At 37.6% G+C, this 17,608-nt stretch overlaps 1 protein-coding gene across 2 annotated transcripts in view; it reads left to right on the top strand.

Annotated features, from left to right (window-relative positions):
* MDFIC (MyoD family inhibitor domain containing) overlaps positions 1–17,608 on the top strand; it is a 98,641-nt gene that overhangs the window by 7,254 nt on the left and 73,779 nt on the right. For both annotated transcript variants that reach the window (XM_032643344.1, XM_032643345.1), the window contains exon 3: positions 15,126–15,248. In XM_032643344.1, the coding sequence (XP_032499235.1) occupies positions 15,126–15,248 (123 nt within the window). The remainder of the gene's footprint in view (positions 1–15,125; positions 15,249–17,608) is intronic.

Here is a 17,608-nt window from a genome sequence, read left to right as displayed (position 1 = left end):
TTGGGCAAAATATTTAATATGGGAGAAGGTGGAAAGGTAGAAATGTAAGGTAATCCACACGTTTGCTTTTTAGCCTGAGTGGAAACATGGGAGGAGCCTTTGAGTCTTCTTTTGATCATGTTGGTTCCATGGAACTTATCCTTAAGCCAGGATAGCCAGTAGGCCACTGAAAAAGAGAATTTGTTACTAGGAGAGTGGTGAGGGTCAGGCGCACAGACTACGAGTTCACCACCAAGTAGCTGATGGATGGGCACAAGAGTGAGAGAGAGAGGACTGAAGACAGACTTGGGAGAATGGCTGCCCTTTTGGGAGGAGAAGGAAAAGAATACAGAGTCCGTAAGGATTGGTCACAGAAGTGTTAGGTGTTTAGAGGTCATGGAAGATGAGAAGAGTTCTGGTTTGTTAAGGGAGAAGCAGGGGGTATAGAAGGCTCCTTTTGGATGGGCGGATTTTGAGCATGTCCACCACACACTAATGGAAAGAAAGCCAGGGGATAGAGAGAGAAAAGATGAAAGAGCATGGGGGTGGACGGTGCTGCAGTGGGTGTTTGTAATTGAAAGAGTAAAATTGTAGGAAGGAAGGAGATGATGAGATCAGTCTTAGGAAAGTGGGGAATGTTCCCCTTTGAGATGGGGGTGGGAAAAAACGATGAGTGATCATCTAGAGAAAATTTCATGTGAGAAAGAGATTACTGAAGGCCTAGATGTTCTCAGCAAAATAGATGTAACATTTGCTGAGAGCAAGGGGGCGTGTTAGGATGAGTCAAGAAATTTGAGATGTGTAGAAAAGATTGGGAAGAATGAAGAATTCAAGAGGGAGTCAATCTGGGGCAAACAGAAGCACTGCTCAGTAACACTGAGGGCTTAACAAAGAATGAACAGCATGAATTTTTAGTGGACACGGTCAGCATGGTTGATTGCCTTTCTCAGCAAGAAGCGTTCGGGACCTTGGGAATAGAAGCAGATAGAATGGACTTTTTGTATTAGCATAGGGTTGGAAGTTGGCAGAATGGAAGCAGTGGAGGGGCTGGGGCAAGGGAGGAGGATTAAGCATGTGTGGGAAGAGTGTCTTTGTACCAACTGCTCTCGTGTTCCAGGCTGTATGGGGAGCTGGAGAGACCAGCAGTGCAGTTAGAAGGCTATGGTTTCTGGCCAGCAAGAATCATGCCTGTTGGCCTTGTTTGGTCAGTTCACATACAAGGATTTAATATACATAACTGAGTGATCTTTACAGGGCTACTGGGGGAGCTGTGGAATTTTTGGGTGTGTAAGAGCCTTTCCTGTTTCTTTGAACCTCATTTCCTGGATCTTGGTGAGGTGATTTCATGGAAAGTTCTAATAAAAGTGTGCAATTATTTTACTAGCATTATATTTTTATAATAAAAGATTTTGGGGAAAAGGAAACACATAAATTGTCACAGTCTAAAGTTAGGCCATTTGCAAATGGAAAATTAGTTAGAGCAACAACAAACAGAGGAGGGAAACAATTCAACCAAATTGTTTTTCTGAGGCAATGTAATTATTCTACTGTATAAAGGCATGGGATGTGATTTTTATGTTTCTATTCCGAAAAATCTTTACTCAATTTTTATTAAGGGGGGATTGATTCTGCACTGGCTAGAGTCTAGATGTTTGGATAGTTGAACTTCGGTGATTCATTGGAGCAGATAAAAGATGCTGCAGCCCTTCCTGCTATCTTAATCAGTCCTGGGTTTTAGATGATTTTCTCTGTCTTTACCTTTTTTGCTCTGTGTCTCTCTTTTTCCCCCCTCCTCTCTCTCTTGCCATTAACACTTTACTGAAGTTACTTAAACTTTTCATATTTTCTTCTGACATTAGCATACACATCCTGAAGGAGGTAAGCTTTTTTACTGTAAGTTTTTGAAACTGAGTTGTATTTTACAGGTTCTAGTCGCTTAGAGTTCACTAAGTAGGAACTATGGAGAGTTATTTTAACATTAGTTTTGTTTGTGGTTTCTACTCGCAGTCCGCTTCTGTTTTCAGATTCACACCCACATGACCTGAAGTAAGATGATTCATACGCATGTGCTTTTATGCCCGATTTTTTCTTTGCGGTACGCGGACCTCTCACTGTCGTGGCCTCTCCCATTGCGGAGCACAGGCCCCGGATGCGCAGGCTCAGCGGCCATGGCTCACGGGCCCAGCCACTCCGCGGCACGTGGGATCTTCCCGGACCGGAGCACGAACCCGCGTCGCCTGCATCGGCAGGCAGGCTCTCAACCACTGCGCCACCAGGGAAGCCCTATGCCCGATTTTTAAGTAGTTTCAGGAATAAAGTCTGAAATACGTTTTCATGCTAGCACATATATTTTATCAAATATATCGACATATTTGAACAGGAAACCCTGTCAACAAATATTTCTTGTGCGCCTACTATGTAGAAAATCCCGTGATGGTTGAAAATGTACAACACATAGTTCTGCCCGGAAGGAATTTGTAAACTAGGTGAGAGAGAGGATGATGTTTACATGTGTGCCAAATTAAATTGTAATCCCTTGTCTAAATATCAATTCAAGATTACGACAAGTACCATGTGACAGTTGAGTTTATGGACAGTTGCCAGCTTACTGGTACAGTTCTGGCTTCTGGAGGTTGAGAGCGAATCTCAGAATAACGAGTCAGTTTTGTCTGGGTTGGGCTGTGAGTGACCCCAGCTGAAGAAGGCACAGTTTGTAGGTCTTCTTGGTTTGGATTATGCAGTGTTGAGCACCAAAAATAAGGCACCTTGTGGTTGAGCAGGTGACAGGCCCTCTGAAGGCAGGTGGCAGAGGGCAGGGGAACAAGCTTCCTCTCCTCACTTTCTGTACTCCAAGAAACGGGTCTCCTACTCTTTTTCATAGGGGATCAGTCTTTAATCTTCTGGGTCTCTATGAATATAGGCCTATCCTGTTCTTATTTTTTCCATCACATCATCCAAGCAACATGCAGGATTTTAGGAAAATCTTCTGAGGGGTTTTACTCTTTATTTCTTACTGAGATACAAGGTGAAATTATGGAGCATGGGAAAGGTGTAGGAGTTGACAACCTTAAAATATGTACAATGTTAAAATAACAGTTTTCCATCCCTATGCAAAATGAATTTAATTCTTACTGAGCCAAGGAGTAGCACGTTCAATCTTTGTGTTAGAAAAATATTTCCAGTTGGAGCAGAAAAAGGTGGGAGGCCCTGGTAGTGGGTATGGGCGAGAAAGTATAGATTTAAGAGAAATTGGGGTGCTGTAACTAGCAGGGTCTGGTAACTGATTGTTGGGGCTGGGGAAATAAGGGGAAAATAGAGAGCTAAAAGTGATTCCATGGATACCATCGACCAATATACAGACTACAGTTGGAGAAATAGGCGGGGACTGAAGAGAAGTGGTGATGAATTTTGGGAAATATTAAGTTAATTGCTAAAGATATAGTCGTGTAGAGTTGAAACTCCAAATCTACAGGTCAGGGCAGGAATCAGGGTGAAGGTAATGGATCTACAAGTTATCCTCCTGGAGGTGACTGGAACTGCGATAGTTAATGAGATTGCAGAGGTTGTAAAACCAAAATGGGTTGGTGGTCTTAAAGGAGAATTTAAAGTAGGCAGTGCCCCAAAGAGATGGTCCAGAAGGTCAGAGGCTGTGTTGGTGAATTAAATGAGAGGCTCCAGGTTTTGTCCTGTAGGAGAATTACCAGAGAGGAAGTATCCCCTGACTTCTAACTCATATCCGTCATTCTGAAGTCCGAGAACTCAATTTCAATATACTGCAAATTCTCTAATTATTTGTGGCTTCACCACTATTTGAAATGCTCTTCTCCATCCTCTCTCATTTATTTCAAGATCAGGCTCAAATCATAGCTTTCAAATGCCTTGACAAATTAAACAACTTCCTTTGGTTCACTTTTGACTGCCATTGGCCTTCCTTCTTGTAACAGTGCCAAATAAGGGTTTATTCCTTAACCAGAGAGATTGGGGCAGAAAGTGTTCTTGATAAAATCACTCAGTTTAACTGAGAGGTAACAGAAAAGTTTTAAAAATTGTGGCACTTAGAATAATGATGATGCTAAAAATACTAAAGATGGGTGTGTACCCTTGTTTTAAAAAAGGGGAAGAAGGTAATATCCTCAGTTCCTTTTTATATTGTAGCAGGGTTAATTGACTGCTGAGTAGGGGAACTGCTGCTATAGATATGGGATCTCTGGATTTCAACAGTCAGTAAGGCAAATTCTTTCATGATAGCTTTTTAGATAAGAGTAAGAAGACTATCGTGCTTATAAAATTGGATAGAATATGGAAGAGGGAAGATTAGGTTTTGATTGCAAAAAGCAAAATATGATGAATCAGTGAAAACTGTAAGTAGATTTTAGACAATTGTGGAGAAGTCTTTGAATAATTAAGGCGTCCTAAGTTGAAGTAAGCTGTCTTCTGAGGCTGTTTCCCTATCCCTGGAAGTATTCATGCCTACTCTCCTTGGCTTATTCCTGGCAATGCTGAATGTTGATTGTTTTTAACTGAGTTCATGTTTTCAGGTTGGGCTAAGAGATCTTTATGAGCCCATGTCACTCCAAATTCCATGAGCCTATGAGAGTTTGGCTCTAATATGAGTATATTTGCTGGTAGAAAGAACACAATTGAACTTGTATCTGAGGAGGCAGGAGTCAGGGTTCAGTTATCCTGAAAATACTTTTTTAGGATGAGGAACTTTAGATTTAGATGTAAGAGTTGCAGGAGATTAAGATAACTGAGATAATGTGTCCTGGTCCCCTGCATCACCCTGCCTTTATCTAACCTCCCCACTACTTTTTTTACAATGGAAAGTGTCTACTTCTTTCTCCCCCCATTTATTTAGAGCCCAGATTATTGTGAGATTATTTGCAATACTGCTGCATTTTGCACCTATTCATTTGCGTATCTGTATTCAATTGCATATCCATGTAATTTTTTTGTAATTGTTTTCCCCTTTGCTGTGTATAAAACCTGCTGTTCTCTACCCACCCCCAACCTGTAAACTAGTTGAGTCAATGTCATTTTTCTCATTCTTTTGAATCGAAACACACCATAAGCTGCTAAACGCATAAGAAGCCCTTTGAAGGAGTGAATTTAGATTTTGCTCAGAATCTTATTATTTTTCAAAGTAATGGTAATAACGATTAGTTGATTAAATTGATTTAAGCATTTAATTCATTCAACAAACATAGTATATCTGATTATATAATAACTTATAAAATTACAAAATTTTGTGCATATGCTCATTCATCTGTTAAAAATGCTTTGGTTATCTTAAAATGTTGATTTGGACAATGAGATTTTAATCTGTGTTAGAACATTAGGCTAAGCAGGTAGGCTTTGCAGTGTTTCTTAAAGGTCATTAAGCTTGAGGGATTTTTTTTTTTTTTTTCTTTTTTTTGGATCAGTGAAGAAGTAGAATTCCAGAGCCTCAGGTCTTCCTGAAAGCTGCCTTATCTTTGGTTTTTAAAGGTTACATTTGGGAAGCATTTGTAGATTTCCACATTGTTCTTGGCCTCTGGGAAATAGAGACCCAGATTTTTTTTTTTTTTTTTTTTACTTTTCCCAGACATTTTAGTCTCAGATTCCTTGAGATTTCATAATCTGGAGTACACATAGATGATCTGAAATAATGCTGGTATTTGAATGGAAGAGTAAAAATGAAATGGTTTAAAGTTTACAGATAAAGGAGGTATGAATATAGATTGCATAGCAGTAAGAATCTACATATTATGTAGATTATAAATGATTTATCATAGATTAAAATCAAATATTTAATTGAAGTAGATCTAACATGCAACAGTCCCAAATTTTAAGCATGAAGAAAGCTGCTAGTGCTCCTTTCTATAAGAACTGAGTGAATTATATACTGATTAAGTTTTATGAGGTTTTATAAGGATATCTGCCAAGGACCAGCATTTATATTAGTTCTTCGCAAAGTAAGCATATAAAGTACGGATAACAGGTAGACCAACGTACTTGATGATTGGCTCGTGCATTTACACCTACCTCTGCCTAGTTCAAAAGAACATTTGAGGTAACTTATAAGAGTACTTTTTTTTTTTTTTTTTTTTTTTTTTTTTTTTGCGGTACGCGGGCCTCTCACTGTTGTGGCCTCTCCCATTGCGGAGCACAGGCTCCGGACGCGCAGGCCCAGCGGCCATGGCCCACGGGCCCAGCCGCTCCGCGGCATGCGGCATCCTCCCGGACCGGGTCACGAACCCGCGTCCCCTGCATCTGTAGGCGGACTCTCAACCACTGTGCCACCAGGGAAGCCCATAAGAGTACATTTTTAAAAAGAGATTCAAACAGAATAATAGGAAGTATGGTAGCCCAGGAGATCCAAACCTGAGGGAAAATAGAAATGTACAGGTATAACTGTAGGGTCCAACCCGGTTACTCAATTTTGTCTGCAAATTTGAGGCAAAAAGAAAACATTTGTCCCTCATATGATTTTCATTGTCCATAAGGAAAAAAAAATAACATATAGCTTCTCAGAGGAAGGAATAGTTTTCCTTATATTCAGTCTGGAAACAGATTTCTAGCACAGTTTCTTACATAGGGATTACTGAATAGATAGATACTGTCCTCAACCGTATCCCTAAGGTTTTAAAAAGGTGCTTATTGTAATGACACTTAATGTAATACTAATAGCAAGTGTGAATGAGCCCTTATTGTATACCAGACACTCTGCTTTCCCGGCATGGTTCCGTTTATTTCCGCATCCACCTTCTGATGTAGGTACTGGTGTTATTCCCATTTTAAAGATTAAGAATCTGACAAAGGTTACGTAATTTGCTCAGGACTCACATAGTTAGTGGTGGACCCAGGCACTCTGATTTCAGATCCTGTGCTCTTAACCATTTCTCCAGCAAAAAGTACAGTTTAAGGATAGTATTTCTGTCTCAGAGAACCTAATGAGAGTCTTTATTTATCAGGAAGGATTCAAATATCTGGACTTTTAGGTGACAATATTGTCTCTATTTCTTGGAAAACCATGGCATGAACAGTATTGTACATGTTTTAAAAGTTCATTCGTAACTTTGACAAGCTCATTTCATCCTCATACGACATTACTAAATTCTTGTTACTCTTATTTTTTAAAACCGTTTAACTATTGAGATAATAAATGTGCTTGACGACAAACTGTTGGGAAAAAAAAATCCCTCATCAATAGTTTGAATGATTGTCTTATAGGAGTAAGTTTAAGTTTATTATTTCTACCTACAGTGGGCAGAACTAGAACTAGTTAAAGATCACCTGTCGGAGTATTTATGCTCAAAATAAAGAACAACTTACTACTGAATCAAACTGACGAAGAATAGAATATGTTCCTTTATGGGATATCATTCCTTGGAATTGCGGAGAAAGACTTAGTATTGCAGGGGGCTTTCTATCCTGGGAGGGATATGAAATTAGCTGAGCTGCAAGATCCTTTCCAACTCTGCATTTCATCATTCTATTTCCAATTGAATATCTATTTCTGAGACTTACTCTGTAGTCTCATCAGTAAAATTGAGCTAACGTTTTCTTTATTGTATGGTTGATGGGTTCTGAAGATCAAATAAATATTATATATTAAAGTCCTTTGAAAATTGCTAATACTGTAATTATAATAATTCATTAATTCTTTCAACAAAAGGAAGCATTTTTTCTTTCCTTTTTTTCTTATTTAATGACTACGTACCAGCTGAGTGGCTCTTATATGGCACATATAATATTTTACATGTATTATTATCCAATTGACTTACTTTTAATACATTTAGATTTTTCTCTCTTTTTAACCACCATTCACTTATTTTATTCCCCAACTGCCTGAGAGAAGTAAAACTCGCAAAGCTTTAAATTTAGATAATGCCAACTAGGTAAAATATTATACAATTTTAAATCAAATGGAAATTCTGTTTACCTGAATCTGTCTCATTATCCTTTAGCAAGAAAAATCAAGATTGGAGACAGATTGCTTCTCACCATCATGCCCTTCTTTAGAAAAATAGCAAAAAATAAAGAGTATTGATCCTGTAAGATAGACAGTCATTTCTGAGTAGGACATATTATAGTTAAATTGATCCTTTAGAACTATTACTTTTTTCCTTTGACTCTTTGGTGTAATTCATGCTCATCATTTTCTTTGAAAATTAACTCAAATCCAGTGCTTTACAGAGGGTTTTCTAGGTTTTTCTCCACTTCATTCTAAACACCCTACAGTGTGTATATGAAGCTTTGGCTCTGTTGTTTAGACTTGCGCAGACTCAGATTTACAGATTTTTAGAGCCAAAAAAGTTCTCTGCAACCATCCAGCTCAGTGCCTTCATTTCTGGATAAAGAGAATGAGACCCAGCCCCAGTTACAAAGCTGGTCAGTTTCTGAGCCAGAATTATGACCCAGGGCAGTTTTCATTCGCTTCTGTTTTGTAGTTGCTTGATTGTTTTGTGTATATGTTTGGTCTTCCCAGCAAGAGGATTCGTTGTCAGGGACCAAGCTTTTTTCCCCTTATCCAAAGATTCTTCCACATTGCCCCTGTTCAGTGGAGGCACAAGAGAATGCTGGGAAGCTAGCCTTTTGGTAGCAGATGCCAGTGGTATATGACTATCCTTTGTTCTAGTGCTATTTTTAAGCTGTCTGCAATTTTTGTATTAATATTGAAAACATATTTCTTATATGTTTATCTATTAGTGGGACTGTTTAATGTTATATGTAATTCAGGTTTTGTATTCTCAGAGTTGTCCTGACACAGAGACAGGACTAAATACCTCTGTATTAATTACTGATTAGATAAAATTGTACTTTCTGATAACTTGGAATACTGTGACAAAGGGGATGAGAAGCAAGGTCTGTGTCTCAGTGTTCGATGGGTTCTTCTAAGTTTTCTGTAAGTTGTATAGTACAGAAGAGCTTACCTAGCACAGTGCCCCTCAAACCTGGCCATATATGATGATGACACCCCCCTCCCCGCATACCACCTGAATTGGGACCCCTGAGGTTGGGACTTGTGTATCTTTATGTTTAAAGTGCTCTGTGGTAGAGAACCATTGGCGTGGAAGAACAGCATCATTGAGATAAGGTCCCCTGTTAAGAGAAAGTTGCTAAGTTGGGAAGGAGTGCTTATATATATATAGTTGGGGAAGAATGGATGTGTATATAGAAACCTTGTAGAAAGATACAGGTTGATTTTTTGCATCATTGAAATTACTTGATTGCTCTTGGGATATGTCTTTTGGGCCCACATAGCAGTTGAATTGCAACTACAAACCTTCATAAAGCCAGAAAGGAATTAACTAAATAAGGACTATGGCTTCTGCTGCTGCAATTCAGAAGTGATAGACAGTCTACACTGATAACAGAAATCTGTTATTAGAAATTGCTATTTTGTCATCTTAATGAGTAGTGGCTAACCCAAACCTATTGAAAGTTGTAGTAAGATTGGTTCTGTGGCTGGACATCATGGGGCCCATTTTACAGTTATCTATCAATTAAATCTCACTCTCATTGCATTTATTCAATATTAGATATAACTGCACACCATTTATGAGGCTTCCATATTGGTATTCCATTAAATATTAAAGAGATGTTAATAAAATAAAAATAGATATGTTAGGAAATCACAGAACAGCCAAGTGGTCACAGAAGTTTATAAAAGTGGTGAATTAGCAAGTCAATTTAAACTTGGAGTTTTTTCTGAGCCTTGCTTTGGGCTGGGTTCTATGGATTATAGCAAAAGCCTGAGACCAACTTTTTTTTTTTTTTAATTTTATTTTATTTACTTTTTTGTACAGCAGGTTCTTATTAGTTATCCATTTTATACATATTAGTGTATATATGTCAATCCCAGTCTCCCAATTCATCCCACCACCACCACCACTTTCCCCCCGTGATGTCCATACGTTTGTTCTGTGCATCTCTGTTGCTCTTTCTGCCCTGTAAACTGGTTCATCTGTACCATTTTTCTAGGTTCCACATATATGTGTTAATATACGACGTGTGTTTTTCTCTTTCTGACTTACCTCACTCTGTATGACAGTCTCTAGATCCATCCACGTCTCTACAGATGACCCAATTTCGTTCCTTTTTATGGCTGAGTAATATTCCATTGTATATATGTACCACATCTTCTTTATCCATTCATCTGTTGATGGGCATTTAGGTTGCTTCCATGACCTGGCTATTGTAAATAGTGCTGCAATGAACATTGGGCTGCATGTGTCTTTTTGAATTATGTTTTTTTCTGGGTATATGCCCAGTAGTGGGATTGCTGGGTCGTATGGTAGTTCTATTTGTAGTTTTTTAAGGAACCTCCATGCTGTTCTCCATAGTGGCTGTAACAATTTACATTCCCACCAGCAGTGCAAGAGAGTTCCCTTTTCTCCACACCCTCTCCAGCATTTATTGTTTCTAGATTTTTTGATGATGGCCATTCTGACCGGTGTGAGATGATACCTCATTTAGTTTTGATTTGCGTTTCTCTAATGATTAATCATGTTGAGCATCCTTTCATGTCTTTGTTGGCAACCTGTATATCTTTTTCGGAGAAATGTGTTTAGGTCTTCTGCCCATTTTTGGATTGGGTTGTTTGTTTTTTTAATATTGAGCTGCATGAGCTGTTTATATATTTTGGAGATTAATACTTTGTCCGTTGATTCGTTTGCAAATATTTTCACCCATTCTGAGGGTTGTCTTTTTGTCTTGTTTGTAGTTTCCTTTGCTTTGCGAAAGCTTTTAAGCTTCATTAGGTCCCATTTGTTTATTTTTGTTTTTATTTCCATTACTCTAATAGGTGGATCAAAAAAGATCTTGCTGTGATTTATGTCAAAGAGTGTTCTTCTTATGTTTTCCTCTAAGAGTTTTATTGTGTCCAGTCTTACATTTAGGTCTTTAATCCATTTTGAGTTTATCTTTATTTATGGTGTCAGGGAGTGTTCTAATTTCATTCTTTTACATATAGCTGTCCAGGTTTCCCAGCACCACTTATCGAAGAGACTGTCTTTTCTCCTTTGTATATCCTTACCTCTGTTGTCATAGATTAGTTGACCATAGGTGCGTGGGTTTATCTCTGGACTTTCTAGCCCGTTCCATTGATCTGTATTTCTGTTTTTGTGCCAGTACCATTTGTCTTGATTACTGTAGCTTTGTAGTATAGTCTGAAGTCAGGGAGTCTGATTCTTCCAGCTCCGTTTTTTCCCCTCAAGACTGCTTTGGCTATTCAAGGTCTTTTGTGTCTCCTTACAAATTTTAAGATTTTTTTTTCTAGTTCTGTGAAAAATGCCATTGGTAATTTGATAGGGATTGCATTGAATCTGTAGATTCCTTTGGGTAGTGTAGTCATTTTCACAATATTGACTCTTCCAATCCAAGAACATGGTATATCTCTCCATCTGTTTGTATCATGTTTAATTTCTTTCATCAGTGTCTTATAGTTTTCTGCATACAGGTCTTTTGTCTCCCTACGTAGGTTTATTCCTAGGTGTTTTATTCTTTTTGTTGCAGTGGTAAATGGGAGTGTTTCCTTAGTTTCTCTTTCAGATTTTTCATCATTAGTGTATAGGAATGCAAGAGATTTCAGTGCATTAATTTTGTATCCTGCAACTTTAGCAAATTCATTGATTAGCTCTAGCAGTTTTCTGGTGGCATCTTTAGGATTCTCTATGTATAGAATCATGTCATCTGCAAGCAGTGACAATTTTACTACTTCTTTTCTGATTTGGATTCCTTTTATTTCTTTTTCTTCTCTGATTGCCATGGCTAGGACTTCCAAAACTATGTTGAATAATAGTGGTGAGAGTGGACATCCTTGTCTTTTTCCTGATCTTAGTGGAAATGGTTTCAGTTTTTCACCATTGAGAATGATGTTGGCTGTGGGTTTGTCGTATATGGCCTTTATTATGTTGAGGTAGGTTCCCTCTATGCCCACTTTCTGGAGAATTTTTATCATCAATGGGTGTTGAATATTGTCAGAAGCTTTCTCTGCATCTATTGAGACGGTCATATGGTTTTTCTTCTTCAGTTTGTTTATACGGTGTATCACATTGATTGATTTGCGTATTTTGAAGAATCCTCGCATCCCTGGGATAAATCCCACTTGATCATGGTGTATAATCCTTTTAATGTGTTGTTGGATTCTGTTTGCTAGTATTTTGTTGAGGATTTTTGCATCTATATTCATCAGTGATATTGGTCTGTACTTTCCTTTTTTTGCAGTGTCTTTGTCTGGTTTTGGTATCAGGGTGATGGTGGCCTCGTAGAATGAATTTGGGAGTGTTCCTTCCTCTGCAATTTTTTGGAAGAGGTTGAGAAGGATAGGTGTTAGCTCTTCTCTAAATGTTTGATAGAAATCACCTGTGAAGCCATCTGGTTCTGGACTTTTGTTTGTTGGAAGATGTTTAATCACAGTTTCAATTTCTTGTGATTGGTCAGACTAACTTTTGAGCTAAGACATTTAGTTTTCAAAGGAGGCAAAATTGGATAGACTGATGATTATGATTTAATAGTAGTTACATATTTATAATTTCTTGAATATAATGAGACAGAGGATGATAATTTTTCTTTTTCAACTTGAGGACTCCTGGGATCATCTAATTCTAGAATTTCACAGATAAGGAAACTTCAAAAAAAATGTGATAACTGTCTCTTAATAAGTATTCAGAGCAGGAAGAACTTTATTTTCCTCTTAGTAGTGGGTCACTACTAAGTTATGTGTGTATGGATCACATGGCATTTTCATTTAGTCAATGGAGAGTTGAGAGGGTCTGTGTTTTAGCACTTGAATATTGGACATGATTCAAATGTGAGTCAAGTGTGTCTAGAGGCTTTATTCATACCTATTTTCTTTCAGTCAGCAATGCCTCATAATACCCTGGTTTCATGAATTAATTTTAATGGAATTAAACTTGAACAGCTCAAAATTATATAATTAATTTCATTCAGCTACAATTAGAGTTACTAATTGAATCAAGCCTACTAGCATGACACCTGGCGGCAGTCAGCTACATGACAGTAGCAGCAAGTATGTAGGACTCTGCGGTGAGAGAGTTCCTGTGTACTAGTGAGTTGGTAGAAAAATCTTTTCTGTTGATCATCTCAGAAAGGCCTTGGGTTGACTGTAGCAGTGGAAAGATTTCTAGAGTTGTTTAAAAAAGTCAAGATTTTAATTGAAAGTAACACATCTCAGGAAGATTACATTTTCTCTAGGATAATGCTGAGTAAATGTTACATAAATCTAGAACATATTGGTTTAGCATGCTTCTAATTTATATTTTACTGCTATCTGAATATGGTTTTGCTTTCTAAAAATACTTAGCATTGAAGACCCTATTTTTTTCAGAAATCTTAGCCTCTGGACTTATTCCTGAGTGTCCGGGCATTTTCATGTGTTGAAATGTGTTTTATTGCAGAACTTTTCAATTGTGAAATCCCCATGGTACATGAGAAATTTCTGCATATGCAGAAATTTTTCCTTCCACTGGAAACATTACTACAGTTGACTAACAACTTCTGTTTGAATCTCTTTCCTTTCCTTGCTTCCATGGCTTGACATTATCTAGTTTTTCTTCCTTCTCTGACTCCTTTCTAATTGTACAGACCCCCCTTGACAGTCTTCTTTTAATATACTCATTCTTTTGGTGAGTGTATTCATTTGAATGGCTTCAGCAATCAGATTTAGGAAGATGACTGTTTCTTGCTATATGTTATTTGTGTCTTGCAGATTCAAATGTTCAACACTAAACTCATCCACTAGACTGTAAACTCCATGAAGGCCTGGGCTGTGTCTCGTAACTGATTGTATCCCCACAGCATAGTACGATGCCCAGACATCTACCATGTACAAATATATTTTTTTAAAATTATTCTCCTGGTCTCTAGGTTTTTCCAGTCAACTCCAGACTAAGAGAACTCAGTCAGCTCCAATCCCATCTTCTCTGATAATCTGTGAATCCTCTAGTTATTTTCTCCCAATTACCTCCTTTCCCATTTTTTATCCAGTTGTTGAAACTCTCATCAACTTCTACCTGGACTGTGCTAAGTTTCCCTTTTAGTTTCCCTTACTCTGCTCTCCCTCTTAGATGCATCCATACTCCAGCGATTCTCAAGGATGTAAGTATAGTAGAATCACCTAAGCCCCCTTCCCCCAAATTAAATTAGAATTTTAGGTCATGGGGCCCAGGAATCTTTTTTTAAAAGTCCCCTGAGTGAGTTAAAGTACAGTCAGGATAGAGAACCACTGGTGTGTACGAGTTCATTAATCTTTCTTATGTGTGGCTTTGATTAGACAATTCATAAAGATTCAGTGGCTACTATCACTTATTTATTTCACTTTGAAATAAGGTCCAGATTTTTCACCTTGATATTCAATTATGCATAGCATGTCCCTGTTCAAACCTTTACCATCTTATTTCCTAATATCCCTCTTTAAGTACTTCACAGTGCAGAAAGTTGGAACTTTTGCCCAGGTGTCTGCTTTTTGAGTTAACCCATGCTGTTTTTCCACCTGGAATGGCCTTTCTCCCATCTCTACTTTGAGAATTCCTTCTGATCTTAAAGACCATCCAACATGCACCATTTTCTATAGCACCTTTCTTGAGCTTTCAATACTGATGAGTTTCTTTTTCTTCCTTTGAACCTTTTTTTTAGTGCTCTAGATCTCTTATAATGTTAATTGTACCTTATGTTACAGCCTGCTTTTTGCCTGAGTTATGTTCCTAATAAGACATTACTTTTCCTTACTTCTTGGCTTCCCCCTTGAGAACCCATAAACCCACATATAAATCTCTCATCTTCTTTGATGCTTTCCCTGCCACCCCTGCCCTCTGCATGTATGGACTCACTTCGATCCTTGATGTACCCGTTCCACATTTTTCTATTATGGCAGATCATTTGCTGTTTCAACGACTTCTTTACAATAATCTTAACATAATTTTTACAGTAAAATCTTCACTGCTAGCCATATAGTAGGTGCTCAATAAAGCTCTGCTATTGAGTCAATAACATATGCAACAGTTACTAGAGATACTGCTCCCATTTCTTTAAATTATGGCAGATTTAGAAGCATTTTTTAAAAAAATCTATAAAATGAAAAGATAGAGAAAAATATGTAACATTTAATGATAATAAATATATATATATATATTTTTTTTTAGAAAAATGTGATAAAGAAAATACTGAGAGAGATATAACTCAAGCCACTGATAGCTGCTTCACACATGGAGAGATGCAAGACCAGTCCATTTGGGGAAATTGTTCAGATGACAAACTCATCAGAAGTAAGTATTTTTGGAGGAAACTGGAGTGCTTTGGGGACATGACTATGATAATATGCTCTCAGTTAATCGTCTGATATAATTCTGCTAGAAATCTGTAAATCAACAGAGTTCATCTGAAAGTGTTTTTCATGAGTCTTTTAAAATGCAGCGCTAAAAGTAGGGTATAAATAATACTGTCAGCTTTCATCCCATCTTTAAAAAGGAAGAATTGACCTATACATTTTGGACTCCATCCTCAGAGAGACTTAAACAAAACTTAATACCTTCTTGAGCAGTGACTAAGTAGAAGTCAGACAGTTCGAAGTATAAATAGACTGTGAAACTAAAAAGATAAAGACGGAGGTAAAGGACGATGAGTAGTGCTTTGGTAATGCCGTGCGGTTCCAAATGATTCCAACCTGTTTTTTACAGTTAACACTTTTATCACTACTTGGCTTCTTTTTATTCTCTTTCTCTTCTTAAAATTGCTCTGTAGAATATATAAGAAGCTTTGGTTTAGTTTTGTTTTACTCTGGGAATACACTGAAATGTCAGTATCTTTTGAGTGCTATTCAGAATGCCTGTCAATGTCAGGTTTTACTTGTTCTGGTCGCTAAATTCCCCCAGGTGGATTCAAGATGAATTTGCCATATAATGAACAATTTTCTGTAGTGAATGTGTAAGTAGAAAGAACACTACTGTACCACACCTGGAAGGGCATAGGAGTACTACATCTTTTGAAATTCTCATTCATGGTAACAGAATTATCGTGTCACTTCTCAGTTTTCCGGAGTAGACAGAGGAGAAGTTTTATTCTGGGAATCAAGCGTTGTTTTACTTTATTTTTTTTTAATTTAATTCTTCACTTCAGACAACTTCATAATACAGACCCTTTTTCGTGTTACATGTTACATTTACTTTGAATCTTGGAATATTGCCTTTCCTCTCTAGAATGCCCAGTATCTGTCCTTAACTGAAACCAAACAGAAAAAAAGCAGGTAGAAGGAAAAAGCCAACTTTGTAGAAAACAAAAAATAACAATAGAAACAGTACTGAAGGAGACTTCAAGTTTTCAAACAAAAGTTCTAAAAGTGAGTGTGTTTTAGTTTAATTTTAGAACCATTTTGGTTTTTTACACCTTTCTATTTGGGAAGGGAATAGAAAGGAAATGAAACTCAGAAATTTGTGAGGAGCGAGATTTATATAGCTTTCTCCAAAGAATCAAATAAACATTATTTCAAGTAAACATTTATCGCTGAAACATATATTGGTTGTCCTCTATCTAAATATTGACTCTACTGTTGTGAAACTTAAGGTTTTGTGAGATACTGGCATATTTTATCTATGATTTCCCAAACAACCAGAGAGTTAGAGCGAGAAGGGGTCTTACAGACAATTTTAACTTCACCTTTTGGGAGGCATAATTGTTTGCTCTTTTTTTTTTTTTTCCCATAGTCACAGAATTTTAAGTGTGTGTGTTTCATTTAATTGATTTATTCCCCTAATCTCCCTTCCCAGGGCCCACACTAGGAAAACGTGAGTAAGAACTCTTAGGACAAAACCCAACATATAAGTACTGTTGTGTAAGGATGTGGCAAGTCATATTAACATGTTAAAACTTTTTTGTGCTATTTGATGAAGCTCATTTTAGTTGCAGAATTCATACCATTAAAGGGAATGGATTTAAAATGAACTCCTCTCTCTATTGTCTATACTGGTTGCATGGACAATGATAAAAAGAAAATATTGTAAAGTGCATGAAATTCTTTATTGAGATGACGATGCAGCCTGTACCATGGGGCAGTGGAGTATTTGGGAACAACTGTCTAGTTGCCTACTAGAAGGAATGCACTGAAGGAATGCAGAGAGAGAGCTTTATGGCCCCCTCTGAGAGGGCTGCTGGGAAAACTGACAGATGAATGGATATTGAAAGATAATGGCCAAAGACAGTATTGTTCTCTGGCCCAAAACATGTTGCCAAGAATTTCCAGATATTTGTGGGTGACTTTGGACTGTGAATTCTGATGACAGAGTTCAAAAACTACATTTTTGTTATTTTCCTGGTCATACTTTTCTAGACAAAGGCTACTCTGTTGGGTCTACAGAAAAGTTTGATATCTCGATTTGCTGGGATGGAGCATTGTATGTCATCTTTAAAACCGATTTAAGTCTGGATAGCATTTGCAAGTTTGATAATCTAATAGCTTCTGCTGTTCCAACTCCCAGACACTAAACTCTACAAACCTAGCCTGACTTTCCATCTTTGGCTTTCCCCATTGAGTCGCTGGCCATCTCTGTGTCATTTAACATCTGTCTCTCTTAACCCTGCAGTTAGGGAGATGCTTCAGCATCTAGCCCATTTTGGGGGCCCAGTGAGTCTT

The sequence above is a fragment of the Phocoena sinus genome, chromosome 9, assembly GCF_008692025.1.
Source record: "Phocoena sinus isolate mPhoSin1 chromosome 9, mPhoSin1.pri, whole genome shotgun sequence".
In the NCBI taxonomy this organism is placed as follows: domain Eukaryota; kingdom Metazoa; phylum Chordata; class Mammalia; order Artiodactyla; family Phocoenidae; genus Phocoena; species Phocoena sinus.
Note: the sequence above shows the minus strand (reverse complement) of the source record. Positions and strands in the feature narration are given on the sequence as shown.